This window comes from Mytilus trossulus, chromosome 8 (genome assembly GCF_036588685.1).
Source record: "Mytilus trossulus isolate FHL-02 chromosome 8, PNRI_Mtr1.1.1.hap1, whole genome shotgun sequence".
NCBI lineage: Eukaryota > Metazoa > Mollusca > Bivalvia > Mytilida > Mytilidae > Mytilus > Mytilus trossulus.
In genome coordinates, this window is record NC_086380.1 from 15,710,111 (window position 1) to 15,729,125 (window position 19,015).

General features: G+C 32.9%; 2 protein-coding genes across 2 annotated transcripts; one reads left to right on the forward strand and one right to left on the reverse strand.

The window, feature by feature from the left end:
* Nucleotides 1–597: 597 nt before the first annotated feature.
* LOC134727388 (uncharacterized) lies at nt 598–4,788 on the forward strand. Its single transcript, XM_063591766.1, has 2 exons — nt 598–639; nt 4,132–4,788. The coding sequence occupies exons 1-2, from the start codon at nt 598–600 to the stop codon at nt 4,786–4,788; spliced, it is 699 nt and encodes a 232-aa protein (XP_063447836.1).
* Nucleotides 4,789–5,867: 1,079 nt separating this feature from the next.
* LOC134680596 (lysophospholipase D GDPD1-like) lies at nt 5,868–16,400 on the reverse strand. The gene is made up of 10 exons (XM_063539698.1): nt 16,159–16,400; nt 13,232–13,274; nt 12,520–12,655; nt 11,741–11,786; nt 11,108–11,229; nt 10,295–10,384; nt 9,893–10,026; nt 9,091–9,153; nt 8,559–8,610; nt 5,868–7,214 (listed from the first exon to the last, which is right to left on the reverse strand). The coding sequence occupies exons 1-10, from the start codon at nt 16,304–16,306 to the stop codon at nt 7,068–7,070; spliced, it is 981 nt and encodes a 326-aa protein (XP_063395768.1). The 5' UTR covers nt 16,307–16,400; the 3' UTR covers nt 5,868–7,067.
* Nucleotides 16,401–19,015: the final 2,615 nt, after the last annotated feature.

The window sequence follows — 19,015 nt, forward strand, 5'->3', positions numbered from 1 at the left end:
GCAGTTACTTCGCCGCTAAAAGTTTGTCCCGCCGACAAGAAAAGGGGTGTGGTATTTTGATATATAATTAAGTCTTGGTAAGATTAGGATCTGACTACAAATCGCTGTTTTGCTTATATCACGGATATTGGCTAGCCTTATTAATCTTAAGTGACCCAAGTTTCAGCTCCAAACAGACATTCATCCTTTGAAGAAGGGAAGGTTGTGCTCAAAAGAATTTCGGCTAAAATTGGATAATCTACCCCCCCCCCCCCCCCCAAAAAAAAACCCCCAACAAACAACCAAAAAAACCCAAAATATAGCGCCTAATTGAAAAAGTGTCCGCTTCCTTTGTTTAGATGATTGCGCGCGGTAAACCAGAAAAAACATTTTTTTTTAGTTTTGAATGAAAAGCATTACTAGCAGTTCTCAACTGAAAGCTAAAATTAATAATAAGAATTTGAAATGACGAATTTAAATATGTGCACTTAAATTATTTCGATATCAGTACATTAAGTTCATTGAATTTATTCATATGCACAAAGCTGCAGATAAAAAATAACGGAAGCAGATGTAATATATGCATGAAAACATTGTAATTTACTAAACAACTTAAATATGACTGAACACAATATACGACCAAGAGATGAATTAGAAAATGTGAGTAAAATCCGAGATAATAGAAATGGGAACACAACATATGAACTTTCAATTTTCGCTATTGTGTGCAAATTTGACCAATTTTAAAAGATCTTAGAATAATAATCAGAATGACACCAACGGTCAGTATAACTCTTGACATCGAAAAATTCTACAGCTAATGAAACAGACGATCATTGTAACCTTTGACATCGACATACACTGCAACCAATTACACCGACAGACATTATAACTTATGACTTCGACGTACTCTATAATTTATGACACCGACAAATAGTATAACTTATGACATCGACATACACTACAAAATATGACACTGACGGACATAATAACTTATGACATTGACATACATTTCAACCAATTATACCGACGGACATTATAACTGATGACATCGACATACCCTACAACCAATGATACTGACGGACATTATAACTTATGACATTGACATTCACCACTACCAATGACACCGACAGATATAATAACTTATGACATCGACATACACTACAACCAATGACATCGACGGACATGATAACTTATGACATCGACATACACTTCAACCAATTTTACTGACGGACATAATAACTTATGACATTGACATACACTACAACGAATGACACCGACATATATTATAACTTATGACATCGACATACACTACAACGAATGACACCGACAGACAGTATAACTTATGACATCGACATACACTACAACGAATGACACCGACAGATATTATAACTTATGACATTGACATACACTACAACGAATGACACCGACAGATATTATAACTTATGACATCGACATACACTACAACGAATGACACCGACAGATATTATAACTTATGACATCGACATACACTACAACGAATGACACTGACAGACAGTATAACTTATAACATCTACATACACTACAGCCGATTACGCCGACATACAGGATAAATTATGACATTGACAAACACAACAACCAATTACACCGACGGACAGTATAACTTATGACATCGATAACACTACAACCAATGACACCGACGGACAGTATAACTTATGACATCGATAACAATACAACCAATGACACCGATGGACAGTATAACTTATGACATCGACAAACACTACAACCAATGACACCGACGGACAGTATAACTTATGACATCGATAACACTACAACCAATGACACCGACGGACAGTATAACTTATGACATCGACAAACACTACAACCAATGACACCGACGGACAGTATAACTTATGACATCGACATACACTTCAACCAATGACACCGACGGACAGTATAACTTATGACATCGACATACACTACAACCAATGACACCGACGGACAGTATAACTTATGACATCGACATACGCTACAACCAATGACACCGGCGGATATAATAACTTATGACATAAACATACACTTCAGCCAATGACACCGACGGACAGTATAACTTATGACATTAACATATACTACAACCAATGACACCGACGAACAGTATAACTGAAAACATTAACATTCACTACAAACTATGACACCGACGGACATTCTTATTTATGACATAGACATACACTTCAACCAATATCAATGATACCGACGGCGATTACAACTAAAAACACTTACGAAAATTATAACTTAATACACGAATGAGCATTTCAACTAATGACACTCACGGTCACGACAAAATAACGACACTCAGGACCCTTATAACTTACGGCACTCAAGTCATTATAACTTACGACACTCAATACCATGTTTAAGTAACGGCACTCACGACCAAAATAACTAACGATACGCACTCCATTATAACCAACGGCACTCACAGGCATTAAAACTACGGCCAAACGGCCTTCAAACTAACGACACTCACAACAAACGGTACACACGGTCATTATAACTAACGACACCCACTGCAATTACACCCAACAGCACTCAAGACCATTTAAAACTAACGGCACTCACGACAAATATAAATAACGGTATTCACGCCATTATAACTACTGACACTTAAGGCCATTATAGCTAACAACAATCACGGTCATTAAAATTAACGGCACTCACGGTCATTATAACTAACTAATCGGATCTTCCATTTTATAGCACTCACGGGAATTATAATTCATGGTATAACCAGTGACGACATCTACACCCATTATAACGAACGGCACTCGGAATCGTTATACCTCACAACACTCACGTCATTATAACTCACGACCCCGCGTGTTTTAACAAACTGCACTTACGTCATTATAATTCCCAGCATTCACGTCATTATAACTCACGGCACTCACGTCATTATAACTCACGGCACTCACGTCATTATAACTAACGACTCTCGCGTCATTATAACTAATGACACTCACTTCATTATAACTCACGGCACTCACGTCACTATAACTAACGGTACTCTCGTCATTATAACTAATGGCACTCATGGACATTATAACTAACGACACTCACGGCCATTATAACTAACGGCACTCACGGACATTATATTTAACGACACTCACTGCCTTTAAAACTAATGACAATCACGGTTATTTTAACGAACAGAACTCGCGTCCATGATAACTAGCGACACTCACATCATTATAACTAAGGACAGTCACGTCATTATAACTAACGGAACTCGGTGCAATTATAATAAACTAAACCTTCGGCAAATATAAAAAACGACACTCACGGCCATTAAAACTAACGACACTCATGAACATTATAACTTACGGCACACATGGCCTTATAACAAACGACACTCATGGCCATTACAACTAACGACTAAATGGTCCTACAACTAATGACACTCATGGCCATTATAACTGACAGTACCCACGGCCATTATAACTGACAGTACCCACGGCCAGTATAACTAACGACACTAACGGCCATTCAAGTAACGGTACTCACTGCTAATTATAGCAACGGCACTCATAGACATTCTTACTAACAAAACTCGCGGCCACTATAACAAACGTCACTCACGGACAATATTACTAACGACACTCACTGACATTTCATTTTATATTACTCACGGTCATTATAAATCATGGCACTCACGAGCATAACTACTGACACTCACTGACATTATAAATAATACATACTGTGTAACAAATATAACATCTTTGACATATCAATTTCAGCAAGATAAACATTCTCGATGGAGGGTCCCAATTCTGCATTATAATTTTTCCTTCAGTTTTCTACGAATGCTTCATTTACACTGAAGATGTGCACACCACTTTGTTAATACATTTTAAAAAGGGAAAACATAATCTTTCTCAAGGATTTGTAACTGTACAATCCAGGCTTTCCTTTAAAACATCTATTTGAATGCTAATTTATGTCAATTTAAATAACTGATCTTAAAAGTAGACGATGGTGTCATTTTACAATATAGTTCTTATATATATATATAACATCATAAACCCCTTAACCACTTTCTGATATATACCTTAGAATAAACTGCAAACATTTCCAAATATGAAGCATAGGAATTACTAAATACTTTCTTTTTCATAGGTTTTGAAAGGAATTAGCGATTCATTACATCTCTCTGATATGCATTTAGAAATATCCTCAGAAGAACGCATGGATAGTCTCATCTCATTTTTGAAAGAAACTTTTTGGATCGATGAACCTTTATGCAAATCCTACAAGTTGGTAGACACGACTAGAAGGACTGCATACCGTTTAAAAGACAATCTGTCTATCTTGATGGTGTCTAACTCAACAGGCAGCATCATTGGATGTTTGACAATGTGTATAGAAACAATACATGAAGCAGACGACACAGCAATATTGCAGATTCAAAATGAAAATTTGAAAAAAATCAGAACTTTCCTGGCTCACAAACTGGAGGAAAAGAATGTATTTAAACATTTTGGTGTTGAAAAAGCAGTACATTTTCTTCATTTGTCGACGAAGAAGAATTACCAGGGACGTGGAATAGCCTCTAAATTAACAAAGGCTTCACTGACATTTTGTAAAAAGTTAGGATTTATCCCAGTGTGTATTGCTGCAGACTGTACTTCCAACATATCACAGAAAATCTTTGAGAAATTTGAATTTGAAAATTTGTTCACTGTAAGATATGACGAATATAAAGTTAATGATGAAATCGTTTTCACAAACATGGGCGACAATAAAGTAGCAAAGTTTTTTGTTAAACAGTTATAAATTATGAAATTTTATGAGCAACTTTTTGTTATTAATTGTATTCCAATTTTTATCCCGTCAACTCTAATTTCTCTGACTATTGATAAAAAAAAAACTATAAGCAGAGGAATAGCTCAAGTATTCATCTTATACATTGAACCAAATGTATCATTATAATCCATGTGTATAATTATCGTGTATCAAATTTAATAATTACCTATATTCAATTCATTTTATTTTTTTCAATTTCAACTTGTGAGGATTGAGGAAAAAGCAAAATTATGATACTTCAATTCTTGGTATTTGACATACATGTATTAACGAAATCCAAGAAAATAAGTGCTGTACAAATTAGAATAAATAACACATTCTTCATTTTAATTTTATTTTTGTACAATATCAATAAATAAATAAATAACAATATACTATAAAAACAACAGTGACAAAAGTTTTGCATGGTCAATATTGGTTTAGGTGGGTTATTGCAGATAATATGTATAACAGGCTCATGTCAGAAGGATGTACCATGATATATACAATGTTTAACTATTGAGATGGTTGAAGTTTGTTTTATGACAATGTGGTAATAAGCCATAATTTTTTTTTATTTCCAGCATCAATCAAAATTATTGATAAAGCAATACTGCCAATAATGTAAATGGTTCATTCACTAAAATACTATAATGTGTGTAATGTACCCTTTTTGGATTTCTACAGATATAGAAGAACACTGTTTAATGCTAATGTGGCAGTGGTGACAAATTATAAAAAATATTATTCTTTTATCAAATGCAGACATCATAATTGACATATAACCGTAAATGTGACATAACATCAGCTAGTACATGATAAAAAAATAAGTATATATATATCAAGCTAAATTCTCTTATTTTTAAGTAAAACTCCTTAATGTAAAAGTTGTTTATTTTTAGTGTTTTTTCCTTCAATCAAATCTTTTAAAAAAATGATTGAATCAATGAAAGGAAATACTTTTGCTTTTAAACCTAAATAAGGAATTTGACCAAAAAAAAAAACAGCAAAAAAAATCCAATTTCTTATCATTCAACATCTAATTTTTGATAATTTGGTTTTGAATGGCCAAATGGTTTAAGGTTATATCGGGCAGCCATGAACAAACACACTGCAGGGGCTTGAAATTATATAATAACCCTTTGGTCGAGGAGAAGAAAAATAAATATTTTGTAATTTGGCCCCATACAAAGTTAACCACAAAGAAAATTTTTATCATTGCTTAATTTTGATATCATAATTGTGGTAAACCTTGTTTGATTGGCTTAATGTTTTTATGTAAATTATTAAAAAAATTATTTCAGGGTTATAATGGGAAAAACACCTTGATGAATTATCAGATGGCAATAGCTATTCCTTGCCCTTTGGTCAAGGAGAGCATAAAAGGATGTTTTTAAATTTGATACAAAAATAACATAAAACAGATAAAAAAAAATGGTTCAATATAAATATTGGTCAGTACAACAAAGAATTTAATGATGAAGCATACTATGGTTTTCTGCAACAAACAAGTCTTGGTGTTTGGTAATACAGAGAAATTGGGTTCAAACAAAATAATAATTGGTACAACATAGAAGATTTATATTATATATGCTACAAAAAAGTTGATAAAAGAAAAAAAATGTTTGGCACAACAGAGAAATTTAGGTTCAAGTATAATATTGTTTGGTATAATAAGTGGTAATTCCTCAAACACAATATAGAGGGGAGAAAGGACCGTTATCGGGACTCTGGGAGTGAGTGTTTTTAAGTTCGAAATTTCAGGATTGGCCCTTTCCAGATCCGGGAATACTTTATTCGAATTTAGGGACCTCTGGATTTCATGTTTTTATGTCCGAGATTTAGGGATTTCATGTTTTTAAGCCTGGGATTTCGGGATCAGGACCCCTCCTATCCCCCTCAATATACGTTGGTACAACATGTTGTATTGTTTAAAGCAAATTTTTTTTTGCACAAGGAGGTTTTGGTACAAGAAAAATGTTGTTTGGTACAACAAAGAAGTTTAAGTTCTAGCCAAACATTGTAAGCAACAACAAAGAAGTTTAAGTTCAAGCCAAATATTGTTTGCAACAACAATGATTTTTAGGTTCAAGCCAAATATTGTTCAGAATGTCAAAGACATTTCGTTTCAAGCAAAATACAGTTTGGTTCCACAAATGTTCTATTGGTTCAAGCAAAATATGTGTTACTACACCAAATTAAAAGAGTTTTAGGGTCAAGCAAATATCATTTGATATAAACAAAGTATTTGATTCTAATAAAGCCCTATGTTATACATCTGATTTCTGAGTTTTATATTCAGGGTGATTGTCTAAATATTGTTTAAGTTTTGTTGGAAAGTCTGTCATCACACCATCAGCTCCCAGTCTGAAGGCCCTTGTATATTCTTCCTCATCATTTAAAACCCATAAGTATGTCTGTAAAACAAATAACAAGGCTTAAAATGTTAAAATTCCTTGCTAGTTATCAGACTAGCTTCATCAGAGTTTGGCAACAATAATGTATACATGTTATGACATATACAACTAGAATATATTTGTTTAGGGGCCACCTGAAGGACGCCTCCTAGTGCAGGAATTTCTCGCTACATTGAAGACCTGTTGGTGACCTTCTGCTGCTGTTTTTCTATGGTCCGGTTGTTGTCTCTTTGACACATTCCCCATGTCCATTCTCAATTTTATGGTCTAAAATAACTTTTTTATCAACTGAAGAAATCAGAAAAGGAAACTGTATATTACTGCAGTATGTTTAGTAGTATGAAATACCTAGTTAAACGTGACCCAATGACAGAAATGGCTAACAGAACATTTCATTAGGCCTTGCACCATTTGAGGTCAAGTGATTCTTTAATTATTTTTATCTTGATTTATATGTTTCAAGTGGTTTTGCAACTTGTTCCTGTGTTTTTATCATCTTTGCATATGGTCTTGAGTAGAATCAATAAACAGATGACATGATTTTAGATTGGGACATCTTTAAGGTAAAAATGTTTTTTTAATTTTTATTGAGTTAAGCCTTCCAATTGATATTTTATTGTGTGGTTTTCTATGTTGTAATGTTATGCTATTGTTTCAGAAAAAGGGAGAAGGTTTGGTACCATTACAAAGTTTAATCCCACTGCAAATGTTTGCACCTGTCTTAAGTCAGGAATCTGGTGTACAGTTGTTGTCGTTTGTATATGTAATTTATACATATGTCTCGTTTTTTATATAGATGAGACCGTTGGTTTTCCCGTTTAAATGGTATTGAACTAGTAATTTTGGGGCCCTTTATAGCTTTTTGTACAGTGTGAGTCAGGACTCTGTGTTGAAGGCCATACATTGACCTATAATGGTTTACTTTTGTAGATTGTTATTTGGATGGAGAGTTGTCTCATTGGCACTCACACCACATCTTCCTATATCTATATAGTTTTGGATTTCCCTAATTATTAATCTTTACTGGCTAGTGTTGAATTGGAAATAAGCAGTTGTCTTTAACGCTTCATTAATTTACAGCAGAATTACTTGAGTGTGTAGGTAAAGTTGCTGGATTGTTTTGCAAGCAAGCTAACCAAAGATATTACCTTTATTGACAAACTCAAGTCATTTTGCTGTAATGAGTTTTTATTCTCTTCATGTCCTACAAGTGTTTATTCCTATTATCTTCTTATCTACACTTGGACTAATTGGTGACATCAAAAGATATGATGTACTTTTTATGACGAAGGCAATAACATGAAAGTACAAAATTGTTTCAAAACTTAAAATTATTACACTTACCTGCATCCCTCTTCTTCTTAAATGATTAAATAATACTGGACTCATTAGTAACCTGTAATCAATTAATATACGTTATCTATATGCTTGAAAATCTTGGGAAGGCAGAAAAAAACCAGCCTCATTCTCACCATAAAATCATTGATTTTTTGTGAAAATAAGAATATCAAAATAGTAAAGCTCTTTGGCTATGAATATTTTTCTCTTCTAGTCTGTAAATTAGGATGTCTAATTCATTAATAAAATTGAACGATTTGCATAAGATAGTATTTGTCATTTTATATTCTTTGACCTTAAAAACACTTTTTGATTATACATGATATTATTTTCAAGCTTACCAACTATGATTTTATTTTGTTAAGTAGTTACTGAGAAAAGTGTTGGTAAAAAGTACCAATAAACAGACAAACAGACATGCAAGGTGATTGTAATAAAGCCTCCATTCCTAGAGTGAGGAGTATATAGTTAATCGCTTTTTAAATTCCGCCTGATATACCATTTACAATAAACTTAATACTTAAGTAATGCAACTTACACATCAACTGTCCTTAATAAACATCTCATAGCTCTACTGAATTTTACAGGAATCTTCCTGTCACTGAAATCAGAAAAATGATAGCTAGAAACTTAGTATACTGTAAAACTTTTATATTGTATTAATTTTGTATGAAGTATTTACATGATTTTACAACTTTTCAACAATTAACAAAATTTAGTATGTATGATTTCATAAAATACAAATTTTGCTTTGATATACCGGTATATGGGAATTTGCAACAAAGAACATTGCTATTCCAGAAATATCGGGATGAATATCTCAGCAAAAATGCATGTAAAAAACTATCAATAGGGTGCAAGAAGAAAATCTATAAGAGACTTTATATTAACTAGTTCAGTATAGAAATATTAACAATTCTTAAGACTTTTGGCATCAAGACTTTATACTTCTTCAAATATAAAATGCTGCCTTTTTTGTGCTTGTCCCAAGTCAGGAGCCTCTAGCCTTTGTAAAACTCATACTTTAAAAAAATTATATGTTTTGGTGTTTAGTATGACGTTCATTTTCACTGAACTAGTACACATTTATCAATAAGGGACCAGTTGAGGCCCCCTCCGGGTGGGGATTTTCTCTGTGCTTTGAATACCCATTGGTTGTCTTTCAGCTATTTTCTTCCATTTGGTCAGGTTCTTGTGTCTTTTACATATTCTCTATTTCCATTCTCAATTTTAGGAACCCCCCCTTTTTTTGGGCCAATCAATGCATTTGAATGGGAGCATATAGTTGGTACCCCCTTTTAAAATGGCTGGATCCGCATCTGTTGTCAGTCCATACTCACTCAAACACTATACTTGGCATGACGACCTCTAGTAATGATTCTTTGATTGGAACAAAGGGCAGCAACCCAGTGTAAAATAATACAAGCAGCATTATTACTCTCTGCATGGAGAAAATTAAGGGAATATCTGGATTCTGAAAAAAAAGAAAGAAATTATGAGATATTGTGTTTCAACAAAAACATTCCAAAAACTAGATGTTGATTGTGGCCATTCTGTGAAACATGCCCGTAAATAAGATCATAAATAACATTGAATTGTAAAATATCATACAATCTTTTTCTCTCCATTATTGTCAGTTCTCAATTTCTGCCTTTCATGAAGTTGAGTACATGTATAAATCCATTTCTGGTATTAGTGGACTCAAAAAGAAGAAACATCAAGTTAGCCCTATATGTACTTACAATTTTGTATAATTTTTCTGTCACTTTACTACTCCTGTTTCCCCAGGCTATTAAATGTTCTCTTTTATATTCTTTTATCAAATTATTAACCTGAAATATATATGATATTACACTACAAATTGGTTAGTTCAATTTTTTTATTTATTAAAAGAGAAAATTCTGTAGGGTTGAAACTCTTGCACTTGTATGAAAAAATAACATTGTATTATGTGTATTATTTTAACATAGTCATCTGCACTGACAAAGTATGACATTGTTGTATATGTCAAACAATTCAAATTATGATTTTAGAAATTACAATGTCATAGCTTATTTACAAGGAAGGTTGAAATTTTCTATTGAACAACACAGGCACTTGTCCCTGGAAAGCAAAGCCACCTTCCTTAATGTTACTCATAGACAATTTTTTTCAGTGGCAAATGTGCTTAATGACATCTTAATGGAAACTAAAATGTATATTGTTAACATTTACTCTTCATACTATAATAAACACACAAAACATATACAATCATCATATAAAGTGGGTCTCATTGGGGTCTAAGTGTGACGCGGGATTGCCGATTTTTTGTAAGCGTGACACGTGAAAGTCAAATCATTGTGTCGTGAAAACGGGAAAGAGGTCTAGCAGGACTCGGGAAATGACAAAAAACATGAGATTTGTTTACATATATAGTGTAAGGGGATACGAAAATCTGACAAAACAGTAAGCAGGATCTGGGATCGGAACCCCCCAATGAGACCCCCTATAAACATAAAATTCTCTCATACCCATCAACTATGTAGTGACTCTTTAAAATATGGTGTTAGTTTTACCTTTTCTATAAGTTCGTCATCGTCTATTTTGATATCTACATTGATAGGCATGTCAGGAAACGCCTCAAACACTTCCCGTAATAATGGTATTCTCCTATCTTCTCCACCCTTCAGTGTAAATGCTGGAAAAGTAAAGTGTCATCAATATATCTGGTTAATGCATGATAGACAAGTATTTTACTGTCAGACCGCATACTTATAGACCTTTATAGTAACAAATATGAAGGAGTAAATGGGACTGTTTTCATTAGAACCATTAACATAGGATCTGGCCTATACAATCAATGCCCCTTTTTAAAATAAGTTGTTAAACAATTAAAAAAGAAATCCTGCCATTTGGTTAGTGTGCTTATCAGGACTGCAGTCTTTTACAATAAATTTCATACTTATTTGTAGACAAATAACTAACAAATCTGGCTAATTTCTACTTTTGTACTTTCTACTTATGAACCTTCATGTCAAGTATCTAGGAATCAGGGAAAGACAATCTTGGACTGCATCACTAAATGTGACCTGTTCCTAAATGACTTTTTAATAAGACATTATAATGCCCATATAACTGTAAAATTTTATTCATTACATTTGTAACTTCATAAAACTTTGTAAGGATAAATTAAACTCATGTATACTTACTTTGATAGAAATCTAATCTGTGCTCTTGACTCAGGAGTGGCAGTTCCTTAAAAAATATTAAACCAGACATTATAAATAAAACATTGATAAAACTTATCTATCTCTAGAGTTCAGAAATTTGCAATTGATTTTTACAGCCTATTCTTATGTGCTCTATTACTGCATTAACAAATATGTTTACACCCACAAATGCTTTGTGTGTCTATCCAAAGTTAGGAGCAACTGAAGAAATTGTAAACAGGTTTTTTTTTTAATAAACAAGTATTTATTTAAAACAAAAAAAAATAGATTGTAGTAAAAGATATGAAAACATAAAAAAAAAATTAGGATAAAATTGAGAATGGAAATTGGGAATGTGTCAAAGTTCAATGTAGCAAGAAATTCCTGCACCCGTCCTTCAGCTGGCCCCTAAACCAATATATACTAGTTCAGTGATAATGAACACCATACTAAGCCTGTATTTCAGTGGATGAATTGCTTCATGACTGTCATATCTGTTTTTCATAAATTGTATTGTTCTAAATAAGATCATTAGTTTTCTCATTTAAATTATTACACATTCATGACAAGTGTTTGTTTTGGTGCCTTTCATAGCTGACTATACAATATGGATCTTTATATCATTATTGAAGGCTATAAGGTGACCTATAATTACTTTGACATACCTTAAATGTCTCAGTCATTTGAACTCTGGTGGATAGTTGTATGATTTACAATCTTACCACACCTCCTTATTTTACAAAACTAAGAATTTCCATAGGCTAAAAAATATAACTTACCTCATACTTAAAATCTGACACTTGACCCTCTGTCTCACATGTTCTTTTTAGACTACTGTCATGTGATACAACCACCTGACCATCTTTGGTAATATGACAATCAATTTCTAACATATCTGTTCCAATGGAAGCAGCACTGAAAATATGGTAAAAAGGACAACCATTTAAGTGTCAAATATAATATAACAATTCTTTGAACCAAGAAGGAATTTTAATGTTTCCTAATTTACTTTGTTTTAACCATTACGAGAATTTTAACCTACCCCCAAATAAGACTTATGTTTTTGTCTAGGTAAGAAGAAAATAACAGTCGTAGAAAGGAAAAGATATATAATACACTTTATACTTATCAGACTATACTCAATTGAGTACTTTTCAAATTTGTTTGACTAATATGTAAACTTGCAAAGAGGTGACACTTTTTTCTTCTTCTTTTGTTGAAAGCCACACTGTGACTTTGAGATGAAGAACAGTGATAAAAGCACTGCTCTTTTTCTTTTTAAGTGTTTTTAGCTGTGCATGTACTGATATTATGTCATAGATCCTTACTTTTTCTATGACATCTCTAATTGTGGATAAAGAGATACATGTTTTACACATCAATGAGACAGCAACCTTACAACACAAATAAAAAGAATTGACATATAGCTGTCAAACAAATAGGCGATTGTCATTAAGAGTTATATTATACAACAGTTTTCTACAAACTTACTGTTTAAATGCTGTCATTGTATTCTCTATGTGTTCTCCAGCTCCTGTAATACAAATGTCAAATGTCAAATAGTACATAGTAAACTATAAATGCTTTGAATGAGTTAAGCCGTTTTTCAACTGATTTTTATAGTTCGTTCTTATGTTGTACTGTTATACCACAGTCCCAGTTTAGGGGAGGGTTGGGATCCCGCTAACATGTTTAACCTCGCTACATTATTTATGTATGTGCCTGTCCCAAGTCAGGAGCCTGTTATTCAGTGGTTGTCATTTATGTTTATGTGTTACATATTTGTTTTTCATTCATTTTTTTTAATAAATGGACCGTTACTGGCGTTAGTTTTCTCGTTTGAATTGTTTTACATTGTCTTATCGGGGCCTTTTATAGCTGACTATGCGGTATGGGCTTTGTTCATTGTTGAAGGCCGTACGGTGACCTATAGTTGTTTATGTTTGTGTCATTTTGGTCTTTTGTGGATAGTTGTCTCATTGGCAATCATACATGTACAATGTACCACATCTTCTTTTTTATATTTATCTATAGTATCTAATTCTGGATAAAACAAAACGTTTTATGGGTGAAAAAGATTAAATCATGAAAATATAAAATTTAAATACATATTGAAAAATAACTTTTCATCATTTTTAGACCTTTATACAATTTTAAAAAAAATATTTGTAAAATATATTTTACATTTATACTTCCTTTAACTGTATTACTATATTTTATTACAGTCTAATTTCCTCATAATGTAATTGTTGATATTTTTTAAGGCTGCAGAGCCAGTGTCTCAAACATTTAAATATCACCTCTTAAAAGTAAATTCTAAGTATACAAATCCTTGCTAATTATAACAATAAGTAAAGAATGTAAGACTGTGATACACAAATTTATAAAATTCTTTGAAAGTGCAATGAAATAATAATTAATAGGATTTGAAATGAATTAACCAAGTGAACATGCATTAATGTTTTGGTATCTTTGATATACATTTTTATATATATAACACATAGCTGAAAGGGTGATAGAGCAGATTGGTACCCCGAGAAAAAATTGTCAACCGCGGCGAAGCCAAGGTTGACAATGCTTTTTCAAGGGGTACCAATCTGCTCTATCACCCTCTCAGCTATGTGTTATTTAATTTATTATACTGAACGTCCTACCATTTTTGTCTTTTACAGATTAATTTTATTTCAAAAGAATTTTCTATGACGTCACTTACATAGCAACGTTGCGAGTTTTAGAAATAAAAACAACAAAATTAAGCCAGATGTTTTTTTTTTTATTTTGACAGTTAAAAAATAAAATTTGAGCCAAAACGTAAAACTTTAGCATTGTATTCAACTACTTGATGTAAATTCAATCCATTGTCCTTTAAATTGTCGATTTTTGATTGGTTTAGACGAGAGGGTATCATTCAAAAAAATTGTCACCCTCTCAGCCATGTGATAGAGTAAATTGACACCCTCGTATTAGCCAATCAAAATATAGCATTTTAACGTGAAGTACAATAAAAGAAAATGTACCATAAATACTGAAATTTAGCTCGAAAAAGTTCGTACGTGTTATGACCTGAGATTTGATGCTTCAATGCAGGTCATGACCTGCATTTTCATCGTCACAGGTTGACAGGTATGCAAAAGACACTTATACATGTCTATTATTATTAATATAATACATGTACAATGTACATCTAGATTTGGTGACTACAGTTATTGATGATTTTACAGCTTTGCTAAATGTACATGTACATGTATATCCACATTAACTGATATTAAACAAATAACAAATAAGGGAAAACTCTAGCAAAGAAATATATTTCCTTTATTATTACTTTCTAACATGTCTAAAAGAGAAAAAGTCATATAAATTCTTAATATTTGTTCCTTCCATCATCTCAATATTTATCTTTGAACACAATGCATGAAATTAATCTCAAATGTAATAGTGTTATTTTTCTTTCAGATTACCACATATCGATTATTGGAATACCTTTTTATGTTCCAATTCGAACCAATGTGAGTGTAGAATGTATATAATTTACACACTGAGCACAACCAAACAGATTCAGCATGTGAACAGTTAAACATTGGGATGGACTACATAGTCACTTTAGTTATGAAAATCAGGGTCACTGGTCACCTGTGAGGGGGAATAGGACTTTTATCGGGACTCCAGAATCTGGTGTTTTTAAGATTGGGATTTTGGGATTGGCCCTATCTGGATCTGGGAATTCTTTTTTGAATTTCGGGATTTAAATTTATTTAAAGTCAGGACCTCAGGATTTTGTGTTTTACACCCCAGAATTTTAGGATCAGACCCCCTCCTACCCCCCCCCCCCCCCCCCCCCCCCCCCCCCCCCCCTCCCCCTGTGGTCAGCAACTCTAGTTTAGACCATACAATGACGACCTATATGGATAGTTTTGAACAACCAAATAATTTGTACACTGTTCGATGGATGTCTTATTTACATTCATACCACACGTTTTTATTTTTGTTGCCGCAATTCTGCCTTCTTGTAGGGGGTCTCATTGGGGGGTTCTGATCCGGGATCCTGCTTGTTGTTTTGTTAGATACCCGTATCCGGCTTGCACTATGTCTGTAAGCAATTTTCATTTTTTTGTCATTTCCCAGGTCCCGCAAGACCTCATTTCCCATTTTCACAACACAATAATTTGACTTTCACATTTCACGCTTATGAAAAAATCAGCAATCCCGCATCACGCTTAGATCCCAATAAGACCCACCTTGAAGTGCTGATGCTTCAAAAATCAATCTTATTTTTTTTTTTATAATTTTTAACAAGGATTTGTATAGTGAATCCTTGTTTTTAAGTAAGAAGAAATATGATTGTTTAACAATAACATTGTTTGTACAGATACAGAACAAAAAGTGTAAATTTATGACAACAAATAAAATATGCATACCCCCTCGATGGCTTATATGCACAGGTTTGAATTTTATGTTTTTCTTCCTGTGTAAAATGTGAGGAAATTTCAGTAACAACACTGAGGTTACTATGTAGCCTCCAATCACTGCTAACACCGACATGGTTATGATAATTTCTATCAACATCGGTTATCAGAAAATTATTTTTGAGATAAATCAACTGTCACTCTTCTTCTTGGACTTTGTAATGACATCGTTTGTTCTAAATTTTGACTACAGAGAGGCTCCTACAGAAGGAAAACAAATCATATGTTAAAAATAGAAATGTAATTTCTGTACTCCACAAGAAAGAGTTCATGATAAAGTAAAATTCAAAATGATTACGGTTATGTGATTTTTACGGAACTTAAAAGGAAAAAATAATCAATCTCCGTTGGTGGAGCACCGCGAAAATTACATTTAACGGAACAAACGGAAAGATCTGATTTTGATCTTATTGATACAGAGCATACATCACCATTAATCTAAATATTCTAAGTAAACAGAAAACAAATGTATTTGGATGGAGAGTGGTCTCATTGGCACTCACACCTCATCTTCCTATATCTATGTTAGTTAATTTGAGAAATTTGAAAAATAAATAGGGGCGAATGGGGTAAGTGGACACATTAAGCTTATACACACGTTTCAGCTCGCTTGGACATGGATATTTTCCCTTCCGTTCCAATAAATTATGTGTAGACCTTTCTTCATATTTTTAGGCATTTTTTTTCTATAAAATCCCATGTCAATGGCGGCTGGCCATATAGAGCCTGAATATAGCAACAATTCAACTTCAAATGGGAGGAGAAGACAGGAGAGGGTTATGTTTTTTTTGACGAAAATAATAATCTGGCCAAGCAGATAACAAATGACAAAAAAATACTGACTCCAGATTTCCCCCATACCGTGGGCTTTATATAGTATTCATTATTGAAAAGCAAATTTTGATTGATATGGTTAAAACAGGATGAAAATGAATATTCCGAAACATTAAATGCAGGAATCAATTGTGTAAAGAAGAAAGAAGAAAAATTAAACAAATAGCGAACTCCAAGGCAAATTCAAAAAGGAAAAGCCTCTATAAAATTGAACATTATCAACAATGCAATGGAATGTATGGGACACAACTGTTACATTCTTGAGTTACCTCGGAAGAAAATTGTGGGTTAACTTGGTTTTATTAATTAAACAATGTTAAACTTACAAAGATAATTATATTAGGTCATTAAGAATTGTTGACCTAATATGTCTTAGTCATGTTCGTATGGGAGATAGAGTCAAGTGGTTGATTCAAACTGCCTACTACTGCTGCTGTAGTACTCTTTTGAATCATGACAATTTATAAATCAACTTTATAACGACCAAGCGAACCTCAAATAAAAAAAAAATGTTTACAAGGCCATACCTGTCGCAGTCATTTTTTTCCTTTTCATCAATTCAGATTTTCCATACCATTTATACAAATTAAATATTTCAACCACCTAAACTCACTCTTATTAGACCAACAGTAATTGTGACAAATTTTCTTTCTTAACCCGAAATACAAATACAGCATTCGGTAATATTTTTACCAAACAATATTATTAATTGGGAAATTTTCCTTTCCTATTGTTAATTTCCCATCTTTTTGTGTGTGTGTTTTTTACTGGCACATTCTTACTTACTTTTTAAAATTTGGTATAGGTTCCTCTTCATCAGACTTAATTATATTAGTTCTAACAATACTGATAGCTTGTCTTCCGTTTATATAAGACTTTGTAGTCGACATACACAAGATATTCATGTTTTCTGTACTTTTCTAATGTATTTACTTATGTACATGTATAATATGACTTGACCTTGTCTCCCCTTATCCTCAATCAACTGATTCACAAATGATATCTGAAATTTTCCTTACGTCGCAACTACAATCCCCTTCCCTTTGTGACCTATCGAATTAAGACTATTTACCGGATTTGTTATCACTTAAGCAACACGACGGGTGCCACATGTGGAGCAGGGTCTGCTTACCCTTCCGGAGCACCTGAGATCACCCCTAGTTTTAATGGGGTACGTGTTGCTTATTCTTTAGTTTTTTTTATGTTGTGTCATTTGTAATGTTGTAATATTGTTTGTCTTTTTCATTTTTAGACATGGCGTTGTCAGTTTATTTTCGATTTATGAGTTTGACTGTCCCTCTGGTATCTTTCGTTCCTCTTTTAGGCTGATGCTGATGGATAATTTTATAGTTCATAGTAGAATTATTTCAGCTTTATTTCCGTCTTTTTTATATTAAGAAATTTATAAATATTTTGTATTTGAACGTATAAGCTGGTTGAGTCACTTATGTTTCATATATGACAGGAAATTTTCAGCTGTTAACTATATAACGACTCTTCTAAAGGCTGCTGGTACTGAGTATTTCCAGAAGTCCATTAATATAAATAGAATTCTGGTATTTTTTATTTTCTCTTTAACGTATGAAGTTTTCGAATGACACCTCTGTAGGAATTGCTACTCCTATATTATTTTCTTCTTAAATTTTAATAAAACTGTTACCCAATAGTTATTAGTGTCTATTGCTCTTCGCTTTAGATCCTAAACCAACTTTAATATGTTTGTATCGTCGGCAAATAAAAAGGTTTTTAAACTAACCACTTCTGATAAAACGTTTATATACAAAACACACGGTATGGACCTAGTTCAGAGACTTGAGGCATTCCAGGAAGGAAATTAATAGAAATGAGTAAATTCACTTTGCATCATGATACAACGCAATTTATTCTGTTTTGTCGTGTTTCGTTTAGTATAAAGTCTAACTGCACAAGTGTGTCGGTACTATTGGAAATTTTCTATAAAAAAAAAAAAAATAGC

Bases quoted from the DNA above. Each gene is read 5' to 3' on its own strand.
- LOC134727388 (XM_063591766.1), top strand. From the start codon at position 598: ATGACTGAACACAATATACGACCAAGAGATGAATTAGAAAAT. The intron at 640-4,131 runs GTGAGTAAAATC...TCTTTTTCATAG, and splicing joins CAAGAGATGAATTAGAAAAT to GTTTTGAAAGGAATTAGCGA.
- LOC134680596 (XM_063539698.1), bottom strand. From the start codon at position 16,306: ATGTTGATAGAAATTATCATAACCATGTCGGTGTTAGCAGTGATTGGA. The intron at 10,385-11,107 runs GTAAAACTAACA...TATATATTTCAG, and splicing joins ATGACGAACTTATAGAAAAG to GTTAATAATTTGATAAAAGA. The intron at 8,611-9,090 runs GTAAGTTGCATT...AATTGATTACAG, and splicing joins TTATTAAGGACAGTTGATGT to GTTACTAATGAGTCCAGTAT.